At 54.5% G+C, this 18,894-nt stretch overlaps 1 protein-coding gene across 5 annotated transcripts in view; it reads left to right on the plus strand.

The window, feature by feature from the left end:
• TRIOBP (TRIO and F-actin binding protein) overlaps positions 1 to 18,894 on the plus strand; it is a 55,980-nt gene that overhangs the window by 14,660 nt on the left and 22,426 nt on the right. For 3 of the 5 annotated variants that reach the window (XM_029204817.1, XM_029204813.1, XM_029204814.1), the window contains 5 exons: positions 1 to 1,661; positions 5,767 to 5,881; positions 6,579 to 7,709; positions 11,105 to 11,182; positions 13,318 to 13,455. The exon at positions 1 to 1,661 is cut by the window's left edge and continues 518 nt beyond it. In XM_029204817.1, coding sequence (XP_029060650.1) covers positions 1 to 1,661; positions 5,767 to 5,881; positions 6,579 to 7,709; positions 11,105 to 11,182; positions 13,318 to 13,455 — 3,123 coding nt within the window. Of the gene's footprint in view, positions 1,662 to 5,766; positions 5,882 to 6,578; positions 7,710 to 11,104; positions 11,183 to 13,317; positions 13,456 to 17,639; positions 17,832 to 18,894 lie in introns of those variants that run through there. The other 2 variants (XM_029204815.1, XM_029204818.1) reach the window with 1 other exon arrangement.

The following is an 18,894-nucleotide window of genomic DNA, read 5'->3' on the forward strand; positions in this document are numbered from 1 at the left end:
CGGAACACCCCCAGAGCATCCTCTCCCTCAAGAGTCGCCCAACGGGACAACCCCAGAACCTCGTCCACCCAACGAAATAATCCTCAAGTTTCCTTTCCCCCCAGAGCCACCCAACAAGACAACTCCAGAGCCTCTTCTACCCAACAGGACAGCCCTCAAGCTCCTGTCCCTACTTGTACTCCCCAGTGGGACAACCCCAGACCTTCTTGTATTCAACAGAACACTCCCAGAACCTCTTCTACCCAAAGGGACAACCCCAAAACCTCTTGTGCCCAACGGGACAATCCCAAATCCTCTTCCTCACGGCGGGAAAACCCAGGAAGCTCCTCCTCTCAGGGCTGCACCCAACGGGACAATCCCGGACCTTCCTCTCCCCATCGTTCCTCTCAGCGGAACAATCCCAGGAATTCCTCTCCCCATCGTACTAACAAAGACATTCCATGGGCCTCCTTTCCCCTCCGGCCAACCCAGGGTGATGGCCCCCGAACCTCTTCCCCATCTCGCTCCAAGCAAAGTGAGGTTCCCTGGGCATCCATTGCCCTCCGGCCAACCCAAAGCGACAGGCCTCAGACCTCATCTCCCATCAGACCAGCTCAGCGTGACTCACCCCAGCGCTCCTCCAGCCCCACCCAGCACAACTCACCATCCCGGGCCACTTCCTCCTCCCACCCGCCAGGCCAGCACAGTGCCTCCCGGACCTCCTCGCCTCTGCACCCTGCTACCCGCGGTGCACCCCAGACCTCTCCGGAGCCCTCCCAGCCCCCCTGCCCTGTGTGCATTGGGCACCGGGATGCCCCTCGAGCCTCCTCGCCTCCTCGCTATTTGCAGCATGACCCCTTTCCCTTCTTCCCAGACCCCCACGCATCTGAGAGTGAATCGCCCCACCATGACCCCCCCTATATGCCCCCAGCCGTATGCATTGGACACCGGGATGCCCCTCGGGCTTCCTCACCCCCCCGCCACACCCAATTTGACCCCTTTCCTTTCCTCCCAGACACGTCAGATGCTGAGAACCAGTCCGCCCAGCACGAGCCTCCTCAGTTCCCCCCCACTGTGTGTATCGGGCACCGTGACGCACCCCGGGCCTCCTCCCCGCCGCGCCAAGCCCCAGAGCCCTCCCTCTTGTTCCAGGATCTCCCCAGGGCCAGCACCGAGAGCCTTGTCCCCTCCACAGACTCTCTGCACGAGCGCCTCCACATCCCCAGCCCTGTATGCATTGGGCACCGTGATGCACCCTCCTTCTCGTCCCCGCCCCGCCAGGCCCCCGAGCCCTCCCTCTTCTTCCAGGACCCCACTGGGACTAGCATGGAGAGCCTGGCCCCCTCCACCGACTCTCTGCGTGGCTCCCCAGTGCTGCCCCCTCAAGTGTGCATAGGGCACCGGGATGCCCCTCGAGCCTCCTCTCCACCCCGCCACCCGCCCAGTGACCTAGCGCTCCTGGCACCCTCACCTCCGCCAGGCAGCTCGGGGGGCTCCCGGGGCTCGGCGCCCCCGGGTGAGACCAGGCACAACTTGGAGAGGGAGGAATACACCGTGCTGGCCGACCTGCCCCCACCCAGGAGGCTGGCGCAGAGGGAGCCAGGGCCCCAGTGCAGCAACGGGGGCCGCACCCGCAGCCCTGGCCGCGCAGAGGTGGAGCGCCTCTTCGGGCAAGAGCGCAGGTGAGCCCAGGGCTGGGGCAGCCAGGTGGGCTGGGGCGGAGGCTCGGCGGCGGCAGGACAGGTGGAAGGTTCACAGGCTTAGGTTCCAAACCAGGAAAGGGTTTAGACCCCCGCCCTGCCGCTTACTGGCTATGTGACCTTAGGCAAATCACTTCACCTGTTTCCACACCTCAGGAGTTGTTTTTGACAATTAAGTGATATTGTGCATAGCCTAGCGGGTAAGAGCGAAGACCAGGGTCAGGCAGGCTGGGTTCAAATCCTGAGTCAACGCCATTCGCCAACTGGTGTGATGTGGTAAAGTGATTTAATCTACCTGAGCCTCAGTTTCCTCATCTGTAAAATTAGAACATTAGTACATTAATTTAAATGAGGTTAAATTCTCAAACCCTTTGTTTGATCCAGAGTCACAGGTTTATTTATTTATTGATTTATTTATTACACCTTATGTGAGGGAGAAGAAAGTGTCCCAGATTTTTTTTCTGCCTTAAAGAAGAAAGCTCACAGGTCCCTTGCACTTCCGAAAACAGAGATGTCAATTTAAAACGTATGGCCAGAGCCACATATTTTAAATAAGAGAACCCACAGGATGACAGACTTTTTTTAGAGGTTAAATATTCCTTTCCTGGGACGCAGCGACAGCACCTGAAGTCCAGGAATCCCACAAGTCTCCTTGGTCAGTGGCTCCATTCATGCGGGTGTTTACAACCCAGCAGAACGTCTGCTTTTCCCCAGTCTTGGGGAGGAGAAGTGTTTCCACCAGATCTGGCTGAGATTTCTTTCTCCAGCAGTTCCAGCCTCAGAGTCTTTAAGGATCAGGGCTGAAATTCCATTCGCTAAGTTCAAGAGAACAAAAAAACATAGGTCTGAAAGTCTCAAAACTTTCAGTGTAGAATTCAATAAATTATAGCATGTTTACCGAGGCTGAGGTGTACAGCCATCACCACAACATAATTTTAGAACATTTCCATCACCCTAAGGAGTGGGTAATATTTTGCATCCACAATTCCTCTCTTTGTTGTCCCTTAGAAAACATTTTCTCTTAGATTTGAATCTGCACGAGAAACCTTATCTCTTATTCTTCAAATTTCCTTTTCCAGTAAGTTTTATCCATTTAAAACCCAGGCGACAACCTTTGTGGTCTCCAGCGTTAGTGTAATTCTTTCTTTGGCCTCTTAAAAAAAATACTTTCGTTTTTTTTACAGCAGTTTTTGGTTCACAACAAAATTGAGAGGAAAGTACAGAGATTTCCCATATACGCCCTGTTCCTACACGTGCACAGCTACTCCACTATCAACATCCCCCGTCAGAGTGGTCCACTTGTTGCAATCCATAAACTTACACTGACATATTATCACCCAAAGTCCATAGTTCACATTAGGGTTCACTCTTGGTGATGTACATTCTGAGTTCAGACAAATGTATAATGACGTGTGTCTACCATAAGAGTATCACACAGAATAGTCTCACTACCCTGAAAACCCCCTTTGTCTTTGGCCTTTTATGATGACTATTTTTGGTCTGATGTCAATTTGCATACCTTTGACTTTACCTGATGACTCAGCAGGGTCTTTGAACCAAAGTTAAATTTTCTTTCCTTCTTTTTTTTTCTTACCGTGATTAACTTTTAGAGAGATAAAGCGTTTATAGTAGAAGTCTGGAATATTTATACTTTTATTAATCATTTAATTGTTCTTACACAGGTACTTCTATTCATTTTATTTTGCTCTCTTTGAAGTAGATTTACCTTTTTTTTAAAGCTTTATTGAGGTATGACTGATATATAAAAATTGCATATTTAGCATATATATTTTGGTGAAGTAGATTATTTGCTTTTAACCAAGGCTTTACGACTCTACTGAGTAATTAAAAATTTCGCTCTTGTATGGCATTTTTTCCAAGTAGAAAACCATTCGTCCTCTGAAGATAAAATTTTAAAACCTACTTAAATATCTCTAAGGGACAGACTGAAATTTATGAGTGGGTGGCTATAGAGCTGTACTCTTACTTTCTCCCATTCATTCATTCAACATGTATTTATTGAGCATCTACTCTGTTCAAGCATTGCTCTAACTGAGGCTGGACGTTTTTTCTTAAAGGGCTATTATCACATTAAAGCATTAGGAATTTTGGCTCGATATCTTCATTCCTGCCCTCTTGATGCCTTTGGAATTTCTTGTCTTAGAATCATATAAGCATTTCCTAGTATCTTGAATTCAAAACAGAGCCTTCATGGAATTTACCTGACTTGACGGTCGCTCTCCTTTAATACCCTCTGGCGGTGGAAGAGCCCATCCAAGCTTCTTTGTCATCCTCGGTGCAGAGCCACACCAACCCTCAGGAACAGGTGGCCCGAGGAAATACTGTTGCTTCAGCATCAGGAGGCTGGGTCTCTGTCCAAGTCTCAGAATTTTCTTGAGTTCTTCTCTCCCCTCTCTCCATTCCACACGGGGGGAACCTTCTCAGACGGAATGCTCACTGAACAAGCTGGAGTTTATATGGAAAATGCATTCATTCGGAAGAGAACGCACGTTTGCCTCGCCACCCTGCACAGGGTAGTTTCTGCCATTATCCTCCCCACCTAGTCAACGTTGGGGTTTTTGCTTCGCAGAGGCTCCTACACCCCGGTTCTGAGGGAAATTCACTCTAAGGCATCAGATCTCACAGAGCAAGGAAACTCTCTCGCTTCAAATTGGATTAAAAATTGAACCTGATCAGGCAGCCGTCAAACTTAGAAACAGTTACTCCAGAGCAGGGAACTGGTTTCCTGTGAGTCCAATGCTAAGAATGGCTAAAAAATCAAATTAGTTTATGGATCTGATTCCAATAACATTGGCAAAAGCCATAAGACAAGAACAAAGCCCAAGGCCTTAATTGTTTCACTTTCTAAAGCCTCTGTAGAGTTTCAGCCTAGTCCCCAAGCTGGAGGCAGACTGCAGGGTATGGGTCCTGGCTCAGACCTGAGGAGAGATTCTTCTTCCTGTTTCACTGGCTGGGTCAAGGTCAGCACATGGTCATCTTTCCCAGCCTTCTGGTTTGGTTCAGCCGCCAGAGACACAGCTCCATCTGCCAATTTAGATGAAGTCTGACTCTCAAACCCTCTTGCAATAAATATCCTAAATACCCAGTGGAGTGGTTAGGTCTTTTCTTTTGACCCCCTTACACAGGGGAGGGGAGAGATGTACCCAGATTCTGTTTAATGTTCCTACATTTCAACAGAGATGTCACGTTAACTATTAATAGCCATGGCTAACGATTATTAAGCAAGACAACTAGCTGGAACTAGGGACTTTCCACAGCTTAGAGGTTGTCTTCGTCGGACGTGGCAACAATGCCTGAAATCTGGGTGTCTTAGAAATGACATTTGCATGGACGGTTTTATGTTGGCTTTTCTGGAGTTGTGGGGAAAAGAGGATGTTTCTTCCTTCTGATCTTGCTAAGAGCTCTTTAACCAACAGCTAGATGGCTGCAGCTAGTACTGAGGGGAAAAACAGGTTGGCCTGGGAAGTCCAAAATTTACCATATGGATAGAAAATGGGCAGAAAGAATGGAATATGGGGGCATATGACATTCTGCCTCTCCTGTCTCCACCTCATGGATTGCAGGAGTTGAAATGAGATAGTACAAGTGCCTGGGACACAGGAAGTGTTCCATAAATGTTTGCCATTATGATCACGCATGCACACTGCCTGCGACACCGTAGGTGCTCAATAAATCTTAATTCCCACAAGGACCAGTCTAGCCTTTGTCTGAGGGTGAACTGTGGGCTGCCAGTGGGGTGGCGGTCAGAAAGGAAGTACTGAGTGAGACAGGAGGCGGTCAAGGCCAAGGCTGAGCTCCCCGACCTTTGCCCACCCCTTTTCTCATTTCATCTTCCCAACAGCCCCATGAGGCAGGTAGAATAGGGCAGTGTCGACTATCCCCATTTTGCAGAAGGGGAAACTGAGGCCCTGAAAGGATCCTCCCTCACCTAAGGCCCTTCAACGAGCTTGTGGTGGGTCCCTGGATCTGCTACATCTCTTCCACTGGGGGTGGGAGTAGAGGAGCTGGGGTGCCGGGAGTGGGGCAGTCCCAAGGGCCCTCAGAGGGGCGGTGCGTTTGCTCATAGGAAGTCCGAGGCACCGGGGGCCTTCCAGACCCGGGATGAGGGGCGGTCGCAGCGGCCCAGCCAAGTTCAGAGCCAACCTCTCCGAAGACAGTCCAGCCCTGCCCTCAGCAGGGAGGTGAGCACTGCCAGCCTGCCCGGGGCCCCTGCACCCCCAAGGGGTGAGCCACAGCTTCTCCCCTCCCCCAGGTGCTGGGCGGGGGTCCTGGGAAGGGAGGTTCTTTACGAAAGGGTCAGAGTCCCAATCATGGGCGTCCAGCTCCTCCCTCTCCCAAAGAGCCAGCAAAATTGAGCCAGACCCCATCAGTCCATCTTGAAGATGGCCCTTCCATGCTGTCCCCGTCCTTCATTAGGCATCTGCCATCTTGAGAAGTTTTCAGGGAAAACCTCCCCATACGTCAGTCCAGCTCTAAGGGCTGTCTCTTCCAGGGTGGGGATTGGTATTTTTAAAGAAACTCTTAGATGGCAGGGCCCAACCCAGTGTGAATGGAGTATTGGTGGTGGAAATTCCGGCACCTGATAGCCCCAGTTGGAATCAATATCTTGGGGGGGAGGGGGAAGTCCGGAAAGTGAGCAGCTGTTTGCAGATCTTTTTCTGGAACTGAGGAAGGTGGGTGAGGGGGAAGGGCTGACACCCCCAGGGAGGGAAGCCAGAGACCCTAGGTACTTTTTGACCTGCTTTAATCCAGCCTGCCGTGAGGACAGAGCTTGCAACTCCCTGAAGCCTGGCTAAGACCCCAGTTTCCTGTCCTCCTAGACAGACACCACCCAGTCAAGGTCCTGGAGCCTCACCCACTCCCTCACCTCATCCTCAGGTAACCAAGCCCCTCGCGAAGCAGGCAGAACCGGCCCGGCGGAGCCGAGCAGACCCCCCTCATCCCAGGAGCCCCGAGAGGCGGCCTGAGGGGGAACGGCGGCTCCAGGGGTCCTCGCCGCCCCCGAGGACGTCAGCCAGGACTCCTGAGAGGGAGCAGCGGACAGAGAGCCCTCTGGAAAGAGGCCGGGCGGGCCCAAGACGGCCCCTGGGAGGGCAGCAGAGTCTGGAGGGACCGCCAGGATCCGGGGACCCACATGGACACCTGGAGAGAGGCTGGGGCAGGCAGGAGGGCCCAGGCCTGGGGGGCTGGCTAGGACTTGGGGGGCCCACGCAGGGGGCTGCCAGAGCCCCAGAGGAAACCTGGAGGGGCCCTCCCAGGGAGTCTGAGGAGAGCTGGAAGCTGCTGGCTGGCGCCTCCTGCCACAGGGGGCAGGCAGAGGCCTGGGAGGAACCCCCCAGTGCTGGGCCATGGGAGCCCTCTGGCAGGCCAGCTCAGCGGGGCTGGGGCAGCCTGCAGGAGCTGTCCAGTCCTCACCAGCCTATGAGGCCCCCAGAGAGCTCCAGGGCAGGCCCAGGAGAGTTCTCGAAACCCCGGAGGCCTGAGACCCCCCCTGCCACGGGCTGGGGGGCTGAGGGAGCCTGTCCACACCTGCGTGGCCCCGAGAGGCAGCCCGAGCTTGACTGGAGGGACCTGGTGGGCCTCCTCATGGCCCCCAGAGAGGGGGCCTGGACCCACTCGGGGGAGCCGACGCTCTCCTCCACTCTTCCGAGACTGGACTGGGAAGGCCTCCTGGAGCTCCTGCAGGCCCAGCTGCCCCGCCGGGACTCGGCTGGACACTGGGGTGGGCCGGGCACAATTTCCCCAGGCACGAAGGGTACTCTGGAGCTGGAGCCAGAGCGACACACCCAGTCTGAAGGAGGGGCAGGAACTACTCTGGTCAATGGATACAGCCCTGGGCAGTGGCCCCAGAGCTCCGCCCAGCCGCCCAGCCCTGCCGGCATCTCCACCCAGTGGCCAAAGACCAAAGTGACAAGTGGACCAGAGACCTCAACTATGGCTGGTCTGGAGGAGACAGGCCAGCTGAGGGGCAGGAGCCCTGCAGAGGGCCCCAGCTCGCTACAATGGGAGGTAAGTCAGCCTCACTTCCGAGGGGCAGCCTGAAAGTCAGTCCCACCGCACACAAGTGTCCCGAAAGGCCTCCCCTCAGCTTCTGCACACAATCCTCCTGACCAAAATCTTCCCCTAGCACACTGCACAGTGATAATGAGAGCACTTTTTTTGAGCATGTACTGTGTGCTAAGCCTTGGTCTGAATGCTTTATGGTATTTTCCTCATTTAATCTCCACAGCAGTCTGATGAGAAAGGCACTATTTATTTACAGACAAGGAAACTGAGACACAGAGAGGTTAAGCCACTCACCCAAGATCACACAGCTAGTCAGGCCCGGGGTAGGGGTGGACCCTGGGTCTGCTCTGTGCAGATCACCCTGAGGCCTCAAGCAAGATGCACTGGCCAGGCCCTTCTCCCCTCCTGGCCCTACAATACTTGGTTTGTGTTGCCTCTGGTGGCTTCTACCTGGCCCTGTCTGGGACTGCAGCCAGCGTGGTCGTGTCCCCTCGCCACTGCTGTATTCCAAGTTCCTTAAAGTCCAGGAGTGAAGCTTGACAGCTTCACTTACCTTTCTCTGGCCCATACAGCTCCTCTCAGGCACAGAGAAGGGGTTGCATAAATGCTCACTGGGCTGAGCTGGCTGCTGAGACAGCTGCTTAAATGGGGGCCTATATGTAAAGTAGGCCCAGTGCCTGGTGCATAGTAGGTGCTCACCAAATCCCTTCCTGTCTCTTTGGCCCAGGGGCAGGGTCACAGAGTCAGTGGTGCTCTGGTGCTGCCCAGAGCATTTACCTTAAGATGGTCAGTGGGAAGGGTCCTGGAGGCCAGAACCCTGCAACCTGGCCTCAGCTCACCAGGAATGCAGCAGGTGGTTTTGGACACCCAGACTGTCTTGGTCCTGGTCTTCCTCTGTAAAACGGGACCAACTACTTCCCTGACAGGCACTACTGGGGCGATGCGGCAGCTCCTGCTCTTTCATCCAGACCCTCCTCGTCTCCACAATGTGCAGCCCAGTACTGCCTCCCCCACGGATGACAGGGGAGGGCTTATGGTGTGCCGGGCCCTGGCCTTGGGGCTTCGCATGCTTTGCCACATGTGCCTCAGCTAGATACGAGGCCCAGACTCATTCAGCATTTGCTGGGGGTCACACAAGTATAAGTCGAGAGAAGTGAGATCAAAGTATTGACTCCAAAGCCCGAGTTTTTACTTTTTAAAATTTTATTGAAGTATAGTTGATTTACAATGTTGTGTTAATTTCTGCTGTACAGCGAAGTGACTCAGTTATACATATATATACTTTTTCATATTCTTTTCCATTATGGCTTATCATAGGATATTGAATATATTTCCCTGTGCTATACAGTAGGACCTTGTTGCTTATGCATCCTATATATACTAGTTTGCAAGACAAAAGACATTTGTGTTTCTTTCTGACTTCATTTTGTATGATAATCTCTAGGTCCATCCATGTTGCTGCAAATGGCATTATTTCATTCTTTTTTGTGGCTGAGTAATATTCCAGTGTGTGTGTGTGTGTGTGTGTGTCTGTGTGTGTGTGTGTGTGTGTACACCACGTGTATATACACCACGTCTTATTTATCCATTCATCTGTTGATGGACATTTAGGTTGTTTCCATGTCTTGGAAAAGCCCAAGCTTTTAACCACTATTTTGTGGAGCCTCTGAGCCCATGGAAGGACTAGGGAGCCCCCTTCCCTGCATTTCCCTGAGGCTGCTCTCGATTTCTCCCCTGATCAGCTCAATGCACAGACACCAGAGATACAGGGATGAGCCAGCTTGGTCCTGCCCTTGGGACCAAGAGGGGACTTGGGGCCCCACATGAGAGGTTGCTATCAGGCTTGTTGGGCAGGCAGGTGGACCACCACAGGCAGCTCAAGGAGAAGATGCTGCGTCCCAGTGGACGCTGGGATGCTGCAGGCTGGTCTGGTCAAAAGAGAAGAGGGAGGAAAGAGAGATTCTCTAGCTAGAGTTACTCCATGGTGAGGCTCAGGGGTCCCTGGGTGGTTAGGAGATGGTGACTGGGGAGGGGCAGGAACACCAGGTGCTTCAGGCCATTTCACAGATGACACAGCAGAGGCATTCACCAGGTCCTGCTGGGGCTCCAGCTGGTCACCTCTAGGAAATCTTTGGCATGGCATTCAAGGCCTCCTGGCCTTCCACCCCAGATTTGCCCTCTAGCTGTGCTGAGCTGGCTGCAGAGCTCTGTGAGCACATCTCCCTGCCCTTGTGCCTGCTGTTTCTGGCTAGGAAGCTCTTCCCTTCCCTCTTCACTCACTAAACGTCTGTTCATTGTTTGAGTCTTAGATCAGCTGCCCTGTTCTGAGACGCCTTCCCTGAATACTCACACCACCCCTGGATTGGTGATGTTTCCCTTCCGGGCTTGGTAGTTCTGCTACTCTTCATCTGGTCACACTCAGTTGTCATTTTCCCTTAAAAAACATGAGCTCCATGCGGGCAGGAGCTGCACCTACTTTATCTCTGTACCTCTGGCCCCTGGCCCAGGGTCTGACACAAAGGAGATGAGCTTAGTGGCTGGGTGACCAGTGAATACATGGATGCTTGAGGGCTTGCAAGAAACAGACGGAGGGTGGGTAGGTCCGTGGGTAGTTGATGGATGAATGATGGATGACAGATGTATGAACGGGTGATGGATAGATGATATATGTTGGACAAATGAGAAACAGATGTTGGATGGATGGCAGATGGGTGGATGGATGAATGGAGATGGGTGCTGGATAGATAGATGTTGCATGGATGGGTAAATATTGTGGAATATGGATGATGGATGGTGAATGAATGTTGGAAGGATGGGTAGATGGATGAATGGATGTTGGATGGATTGAGGAAGGATACGTGGATATAGTTTTTTTTTTTAATTAATTTATTTTTGGCTGCGTTGGGTCTTCGTTGCTGTGCGTGGGCTTTCTCTAGTTGCGGTGAGTGGGGGCTACTCTTGGTGGCGGTGAGCAGGCTTCTCATTAGGGTGGCTTCTCTTGTTGCGGAGCACGGGCTGTAGGCACACGGGCTCAGTAGTTGTGGCTCATGGGCTTAGTGGCTTCACGGCACGTGGGATCTTCCTGGACCAGGGATCGAACCCATGTCCCCTGCATTGGCAGGTGGATTCTTAACCACCGCACCACCAGGGAAGTCCCGTGGATACAGGATGGATGAATAGATGATGAATAAATTGAGGATGGATGTATTGGGATAATGGATGTTGGCTAGATGAGTGGGTGGATGACATAGGATGGATTCTGGATGGTTGGATGGATACATGGGTCTATTGATGTTAGATTCTAGATGGATGTTAGATGGATGGATGATGAATGGATGCATAAGAAGTTGGAACCTGGGGAATAATCTGACCTAAGCTGTGTTCTTTCTTACCTCCAGTTCCAATCAAAGGAGCCTGAGGAGTCAGAAGGAAGCAGAGGCCAAGACTCACTGACTGACCAGAAGCAGGCAGACTCGGTAGTTGGGTCATGGGTGTGGGCGCAGAGGGAGGGGAAGGGAAGGGAAATCAGGTTGGAGGTGGGCTGAGGTCCTCAGATCAGCTCTGGGGTCATCCAGACCAAGGCTGGCTCTGCCATGGGGATATTGAGAAGAGGGGCTCTAGATGAGCTGGCAGCAGGGCCACTGCATCTGGGTGGGTGGACAGTCCTAGGGTCAGAAGCCTAGGGCTCTGCTTTCAACTTGCTAGGATGCCCTGAAAGGTCGCTGCCCTTCCCTGGGCAAATGGCAGTTTGGCCCTGATGGTCTCTGAAGGCAAGGTCCTCCTGATTCTGGAGGGTTGGCCAGGCTGGGAGAAAGGGTAGAGCTTCCAGGAGCTGGAGCCAGAGAAGCACTGAAGAGGGCCAAGGAGGTACAGAAGTCAGCTGGGCCTGGAGGAGCTCCAGGGTCCTGGGGCGGGAGAGATGTGTGCAAGGGGTGGGACCCGCCGAGGCCACTCTGAGGCCTGGCTGCAGCTGGAGCACATGCTCTGCCCCGCCCCTCCCCACAGACCTGCCAAACAGACCGTTCTCATCACCCGCAGCCTCCAGAGAGGTGAGGTCAGAGCTGAGGGCCTGGGGCAGCGGGAGGCGAGAACGCCAGGCGGTTTGAGGCTGTGCTTTTCTAATCCTGCTGTTGTTCTGCTGTTCCCCATGCCGCTTCCTGAGAAGCCGGGTGTGACGGGGGTGAGGGGTCGGGGGGGTGTCTGTCTGGCAGTCTGGAGCCCCCAAGTCTGGCCCTGCCGCTAGTCAGAGCTGGAGGGATTCTGCCCAACCCCTGACTGCAGATGAGAAAAGGAGGGGTAGGCAGTCATCTCAGATCACATAGCTGGTCAGCGGTCGGGCTCAAATTAGGACCCAGGGCTCAGGATCCCCTACCCAGCGCTCTCTCTGCTACCCCCAACGCCGCTTCCTGGCTCTGCCCTGATTGCCTGCGTGGCCTCGCATAGTAGAAGCAGCATTCTAACTGCTTGGTGGGCCAGTCTTCCCATCTGTGAAATGGGAGGGGACGGGGACTGGTCACTAAAAGCACTTCCGGCTCTCACAGGGACTCCGGCAACTTTGCTCTTCCTCTTTCTGGGTTATTTCTTCATACTTCCTGGGGCCAGAGTTTTGTGAACAAAGAGGAAACAGCAATACAGGTGTCCCCCTCTAGTCTCCATGAAATTGGCCTGCCCCAGCAACCCAGAAAACCTCTCAATCCCCCCGCAGGAAGTCTGGACTGGACAGAATTGATAACTGCCTCATTCATTCATTCACATACCCTTCGTGAGCACCTTGTGTATGCCTGGGTGTGGGCCAGGGGCGAAATGAAGCACCAGCAAGGAGCCCACGGTCTAGTGGTCAGGGCTGTGATGGCGATGTGGTGCAGGGTGGAGGCAGTCCTTCCCCCCAAAGCCCCCTGGATCTGTGCTTTGATGCTTCATGTCCCACGTCCAGAGAATCTCTGGATTCTGAAGAGTTGGGACACCTGGGCTCAGCCTTGCCTCTGCCAGTAACTTGCTCTGTGACTTTGGGCAAATGCCTCTGCTTCACTGGGGCCTCAGTTTCCCCAACAAGGATGGCTCCAAAGAGGGTGCACTGGGGACTCTGCCGGGTGTGTGGCTGTAGAAGTCTGTGACTCATTCCTTTCACAAAGGGGAGGAGAGTAGGCAGATGGGGGACTCAGGGTTAGGGGGCCCTTGAGTGACCCCTTGGCTCTAGAGGGTTGTTGCCTTGGGGAAGAGGAGCCCAGAGTTTCTCCATCTTTAGATATTTCAAGAGGAGCTGGAAATATGTAGCTATGTGTTAAACTACTTGATTATTTAACACTGGAACCTAATGCAAAATAACCTGAAAACCTTATGCGGGCTGAATACACATCTGTGGTCCGCGCTCCCCTCCCGCCGGCCACCTGGGGTCTGACCTGAGGGTGGAGAAGTGCACATCCCCAAGGGCGCTGAGCCCCAGGAGCCCTGTCAACCAACACCACGCGGTGTGAACACGTGGCAGTCCACCTTGGCAGTTCTGGGAGAGGAGAAAGATGGCAACCCTGGGCGTTTGAGGTGGGCATGGCAGCATGGGCAGGGGAGGCTGTCGTCAGGGACGTGGGGGCCAACACTGGACCCTGTTTGACAGGCAGACAAGAGGCCAGCGGAGGGCAAGGCTGAGAGCCCACTCAAGGGCCGACTGGTGACCTCATGGCGGATGCCCGGGGACCGTCCCACGCTGTTCAATCCGTTCCTGCTGTCTCTGGGGGTCCTCAGGTGGCAAAGGGTAGGCTGGCTCCAGTGGGGTGGGGCTGGGGTGAGGGTGGGGAGAGTGGGGGAGGGGAGGGAGGAGGCTGGTGTCAGTCAAAGAAAAGCCAGCAGGGGCTCAGAGTGAGAGATGTGGAGGCCCCGTGTGAGGAAGGAGAGCTGGAAGCAGAGCCCAGAGCTTCCGTGATCTCTGCAGCGAGGGGGCGTCCCACCTGCAGGACCAGGCTGGGGCTGTTTTCAGCCTTCAGGGTGAGGGGTGATGGAATAATCCACCCAGCTGAAAGCTCCCAATCCGCAAATAGGCCAAGGGGAGCCAGGCTGGGGGCAAGGGGGAGAGGGAGGGAGGGCCTGCGAGGGGCTCTGGGATTGCAAAGTGTGTCTCAGACCTGGGTCTGAGCCAGTTGCACAAACATCTGGCATTACGTAACCCATTCCCTGCCCAGAGAGGGCTGTAAACACTCAGGCCTCCGGTTCGTGGTTTTCTCAAGGGCGGGGAGGGGAGGCAGCTGTGACTTGTGCTCTCCTGCCCCCTTCACGGTGGGAGGGAAGAGGCCTGGCCATCTCCAGGAGCCACAGCCTGGCTCATGGGGTCTCTTCTCTCGGTGACAGGCTGACTCTCATACTCTCCAGCTTGGGGTCTAGCTCTAGGCTGAGAGCCTGTATACCCATTCTACAGATGAAGGGACCGGGACTCAGAGAGGTGAGGCAGACTTGCCCGAGGTTGCACAGCTATGGTTTAGAGCAGCGTTCGCCAACCTTTTTGGCACCAGGGATGGGTTTCGTGGAAGACAATTTTTCCATGGACAGGCGGTGGGGGGGGATGGTTCAGGCGGTAATGCAAGCGACCGGGAGCGATAGGGAGCGACGGGGGAGCGGCAGATGAAGCTTCGCTCATTTGCCCGCCACTCACCTCCTGCTGTGCGGCCCAGTTCCTAACAGGCCAAGGACCAGTACCAGTCCACAGCCTGGGGGCTGGGGACCCCTGGTTTAGAGGAACTGGCCTCTTGCTGATTTTCCTCATTCCTAGATGAGAGAATGGCAGCAGCCAAACTCACCAAGCCTCAGTTGCAGCATCTGTCTAATGGGGAAAAAAAAAATTTATGGAGATGATCAGGGCTGCAGGGAAGGCTCAGGGAAATCAGGATGCACAGAGGTGTGACGGGGTGGGGTACGGGGTGGAGGGAGCGCCCAAACACTACCTTCTCCATCCACTTCTTAATTTCCTCGCTGCTGCTCTTTGGGGGTTAAGGCACAAGGGTAACCAGGCAAACGTGGTTATCTGGGCAGAGTGGTATTTTCAAGCCATGGGCGGGAATTACCTTATCAACCTAACTAAGGGTCACTAACACACAGCAGTTCCGGCAGGAGGGGGCAGGTAAGTTTTTGGCTGGAGAGAAGGGGGAGAGAAGGGGGAGGGAAATGGGGAAATGGACTCTGGGATGATGATGATGGTGATGATGGCCAGCATTTATTGTGCACCTACTATGTGCTCAGCTCTGTGCTCAGTGCGTGGCACATCTGATTGCGTTGAATCCTCACCACTAGGCATACTAGGTACGGTTCATATTGTCCATTTCATAGATGAGGGAATGAAACTCACTTGTTCCAGGTCACACAATGGGGGAGAGCTAAGATTTGAACCCTGCTCTGGCCGACTTCAGAGCCCACCCCCCCACCTCTGTGCATCCGTATCTCCCCGAGTCCTCCTTGCAGCCCTGAGAGTCTCTGCAGATTTTCTCCATTGGACAGATGTGGCAACTGAGGCTCAATGAATTTGCAGCTATTCTCTCACCTGGGAATGAGGAAAATCAGGAGCTGAGAGATGGAACTGCTAGTGGAGCCACCCAGACAGTTACTTAAAGCAGCTTCACACATCTCTTGGGCTGGAACAGTGAAATTAGTCCAAGGTCAAGAGCTAGGAAGCCTGGGCTTGAGTTCTGTCTCTGCCCCTAACTTGTGTGACTTTGGGCCATCGTCTCCCTTCTCTGAGCCTCACACTGTTATCTTCAATAGAGTAACGCTTTGAGACTGGATAACCCCAAGGTTTGGTGGCTCTGTTTAATAAGTCAATCCTGGGTCCCTGAAGCTGTGCCATCTCTGTCTTACCGGGGCAAGTTGCAATAAGGCAGTCATTCCTTCATTTGTGCATTCATTCACTCGACCAATGTTTACTAAGGACCTAATGTGGGCTGAGGCCCTAGGCTTACCATGATATAGACAAAAACCACTCTGTTCCTGCCCACAAGGAGCTCACAGTTTGTGAGGACACGGACATATAATTGATTAGAACACTGTGTGGTCATCACTTGAGTTGGGGAGTGTACAGATGCAGGGAGCTCTGGGCAGGGAATTCACGCAGGCAGCCCTGGGAAAGGAGCTTCTAAGTCTGTGCTGGGGGCACTCTGGCTTCCTTTGGGCTGAGACTTGAAGGGTAAGGAGGAATTTTCCAGGCAAACAAACATGTGGAGGGAGGGAAGGGAGAGAGTGAGTGTGTGTGTGTTGGGGCATAAGAGGACAGGAAGGGAAGTGTTCCAGGCATGGCACAGAACAACATGTGCAGTTAGGGAGGTACAGAAGACCTGGCTTATTCTGGGACTTCCCAGCGTTGTGTAGCCCTAGCACGTGAAATGTGTGTGTCTAATGATAGAGGACAGCAGGCAGGGGCCAGATGATAATGGACATGACTGCGGGCACAAGGATGTGTGTATCAACAGTGGAGAAGTGTTGAAGAACTTTGAGCAGGGGAGTGTTCTCATCACTGTGTTGAGGGTACTAGAAGGGAGTCCCAGAGGCCAGGAAACCAGCAAGGAGGCTGGTACTGCCAGGTGTCCACGCCACAGCGGTGGGGCATTGGTGGTAGCTGAGGTGTTCTGTTTGTCCATGCACTCTCCCAAGGACCAAATGCCTGAGTGAGGTACAGGGTAGGGTGGGAACACTCAGCACAGGGATGCCAGAAGGCCAGTGTCTAGGAGGACTTACCTTTGGTCTCATTCCTCAGGGTGGAGGAGAGAATTCCAATGGGAAATGCTGGGAAAACTTCAGCTCCCTGGGCCTCTGTTTATCTGTGAAATGGAGATAGTGATTATAATCATGACAGCAATAATTTTCAAACCCCAAACTGAGATGGCAGAATCATTGAAGTGGTAATTATTCCAAGCTCCCCTGCGCCCCTACCTAAGGAGAGCTAACTAGGGATAAAGGGGTTGTTCTAGGTGCTTTACTTAAATTAACACTTAATACAGTAGCCTGTGAGATAACAGCATTATCCCATTTTACAGAGGGTGAAGTTGAGGCACAGAGAGGTTAAGGACCTTGCTTAAGGTAATACAGGGCTTAAATCACAATGCCCCATAAGCCACCTCACGCAGTTAGCAACAAATTCCACCACAGTACCTCCTCAGCTGCGGGCTTAGAGGAGATTCTGCAGGGCAAATGTACTCTTACAAACCACCAAGTGTTCTGGGAAAGTGAGAAACGGGTATAGCCCACACCCAAGAACCCAAAATGAGGTTCTTAAGGCGAGAAAGACCCCCGGTGAGGAGGGCACGTTTAGGAAAGGTCCTACCAATTCCAGAACTCACTTTGTGCTTAGATTACTTCCTAGAATCCCTTCTCTTCTTACTGTGTGACCCTGGGCAAGTTGGCTCACCTCGCTGAGCCTCCGTTTTCTCATTAGTAAAATGGGGACAAGGATATCACCTGTCGGGTCTGTGGTAAGGATGAAAGTCCATTACATGGGTAACGAACAGGGCTTGGCGTGTGGGACCCGCTGAATTGGTAGGAATGTGTGCTTTGCCCATGTCGCCATCAAACCGAGGCGCCGAGGCCTAATGGACCCATCGCTCCGTCCGGCGGCTGGCGTGGGTCGGGAAGCCGTTGCTGGACGACGAGGGTGCCACACCCGGCTGCCCCCACCCCGCACTCCCTAGTCGTGGCCCGACGGAGTCACCTGCACGCTAGGCCCTTCCTTCCTCCTAGCTTGCCCGCCGTCAGAGCTCGGCCCGCCCTCACTTCCCTCCGCCCCCATCCGCCCGCCCCGACTGCCCCAGCTCACCCGTCCCGTCGCGGCAGGCCCCGCCCCTGGGCCCCTCCCGCGCTCCTATTGGCCCACTCGCGGCCCCCGCCACTGTTTGTCTCGGCTTCCCCGCCGCCCATTGGCCCGCCCGGGTCCTCCCAGGAAGTTTGAAAAAAAAAAAAAGTTTTATGGGCGGATGGAAGGGGCTGGGGCAGCGCCGGGGAAGGGAAGGGCCGGACGAGCGGCGGCGGCCGGCCGAGAGGGGCGGCGGCGGCGGCGGCGGCGGCGGCGGCGGGATTCCCGCGCCGCTGAGCCCGGCCCGAGAGCCTTTTCCACCTTCCTGCCTCCTGCTCTCGCCGCCCCGGGGTGCCGCCATGACGGTGAGTGCCTCCCCGGGGGGCAGCCCCTCTGCGCCCCAGGTCCGGATGAGAGCAACGGCCAGAGCCAGAGCCGAGCCGCTCCCCTCCTGGGCAGCCCCCCCTCACTTCTCGGAGGCGAGAGGAGGTCTCGGCCGGAAGACTGGGCGACCCCGGCGGCACGGGCCGGCCGTCCTGCCTCACCTTCCCCCGGCCTCCGCCTCACCTTTCTGGGCCAGAAGCCCGGGCAACCCCGGAGAAGATGGGAACTCTCGTTCCCAGGCACCACCCCCTCACTTTTGCGGGACCAATCACGGACAGATTCCGGGTGGCCTTTTCCCTTCTCCTTTCCAGCTCCCCCCTTGGTGAAAACCTGATCTGATACTCCTAAGCTGCCAAATCCGTAGGGTCTCTTAGGGTTTTGGGCCACGGGAGGAGCGGAGATGGGCCTGGCCTGGATCTGGGTCTCGCCGGGGCCTGGAGAGAGGCGCTCCCTGGTTCGGATGGGTCGCGCTGATGTGGGCCTGGGAAGGCTGTACGCCTGTGTGGGCGCTGGCCGGAGGTTGGGTGGGTGAGAAGGGGCCGCCTCTTCCCATCCTGACCAGAGCCTGTCCTGGGACTTCTGAAGCAGCAGGATACCATGTTCTCTCGGGCTTGCCACTTCGGGCTTGCCACTTCGCAGCGGCGCTGGGACCTTGGGTGGGGCAGGCCCGCTCTTGGGGGTGGGGAACACGATGGCAGGGATTTGTTTTTCTCTTGGGGATGAGCCCTACCCAAGCTCTCTCAATACATGCGCCTTATTTATCATATTGCATCTCATAGCTGAGTTCACCATTACCCCCATTTTACAGTCGGATAAACTGAGGCTTGGGGAGGGGCGTTGGTGAGTTGCCAGAGGTTACCCCGATTGTAAGGGAAGGAGTAGCCCTTTTCCACGTCACTCTGGCCCCTTGACTGTGATGTTCTGGAAGAGAGGGGCAGGACTGCTTTTGGTTTCTGGCAAGTGACTTAGGGAGGCTCTGACAGCCTGATGAGGAGGGTGGGGAGAGTTGAGCAGGGTGCTGTATGCAGGGGCCCTGCCCCTGTG

This window comes from Monodon monoceros, unplaced genomic scaffold, assembly GCF_005190385.1.
Source record: "Monodon monoceros isolate NGI ecotype Baffin Bay Population unplaced genomic scaffold, NGI_Narwhal_1 Super_Scaffold_6, whole genome shotgun sequence".
Classification (NCBI taxonomy): Eukaryota; Metazoa; Chordata; class Mammalia; order Artiodactyla; family Monodontidae; genus Monodon; species Monodon monoceros.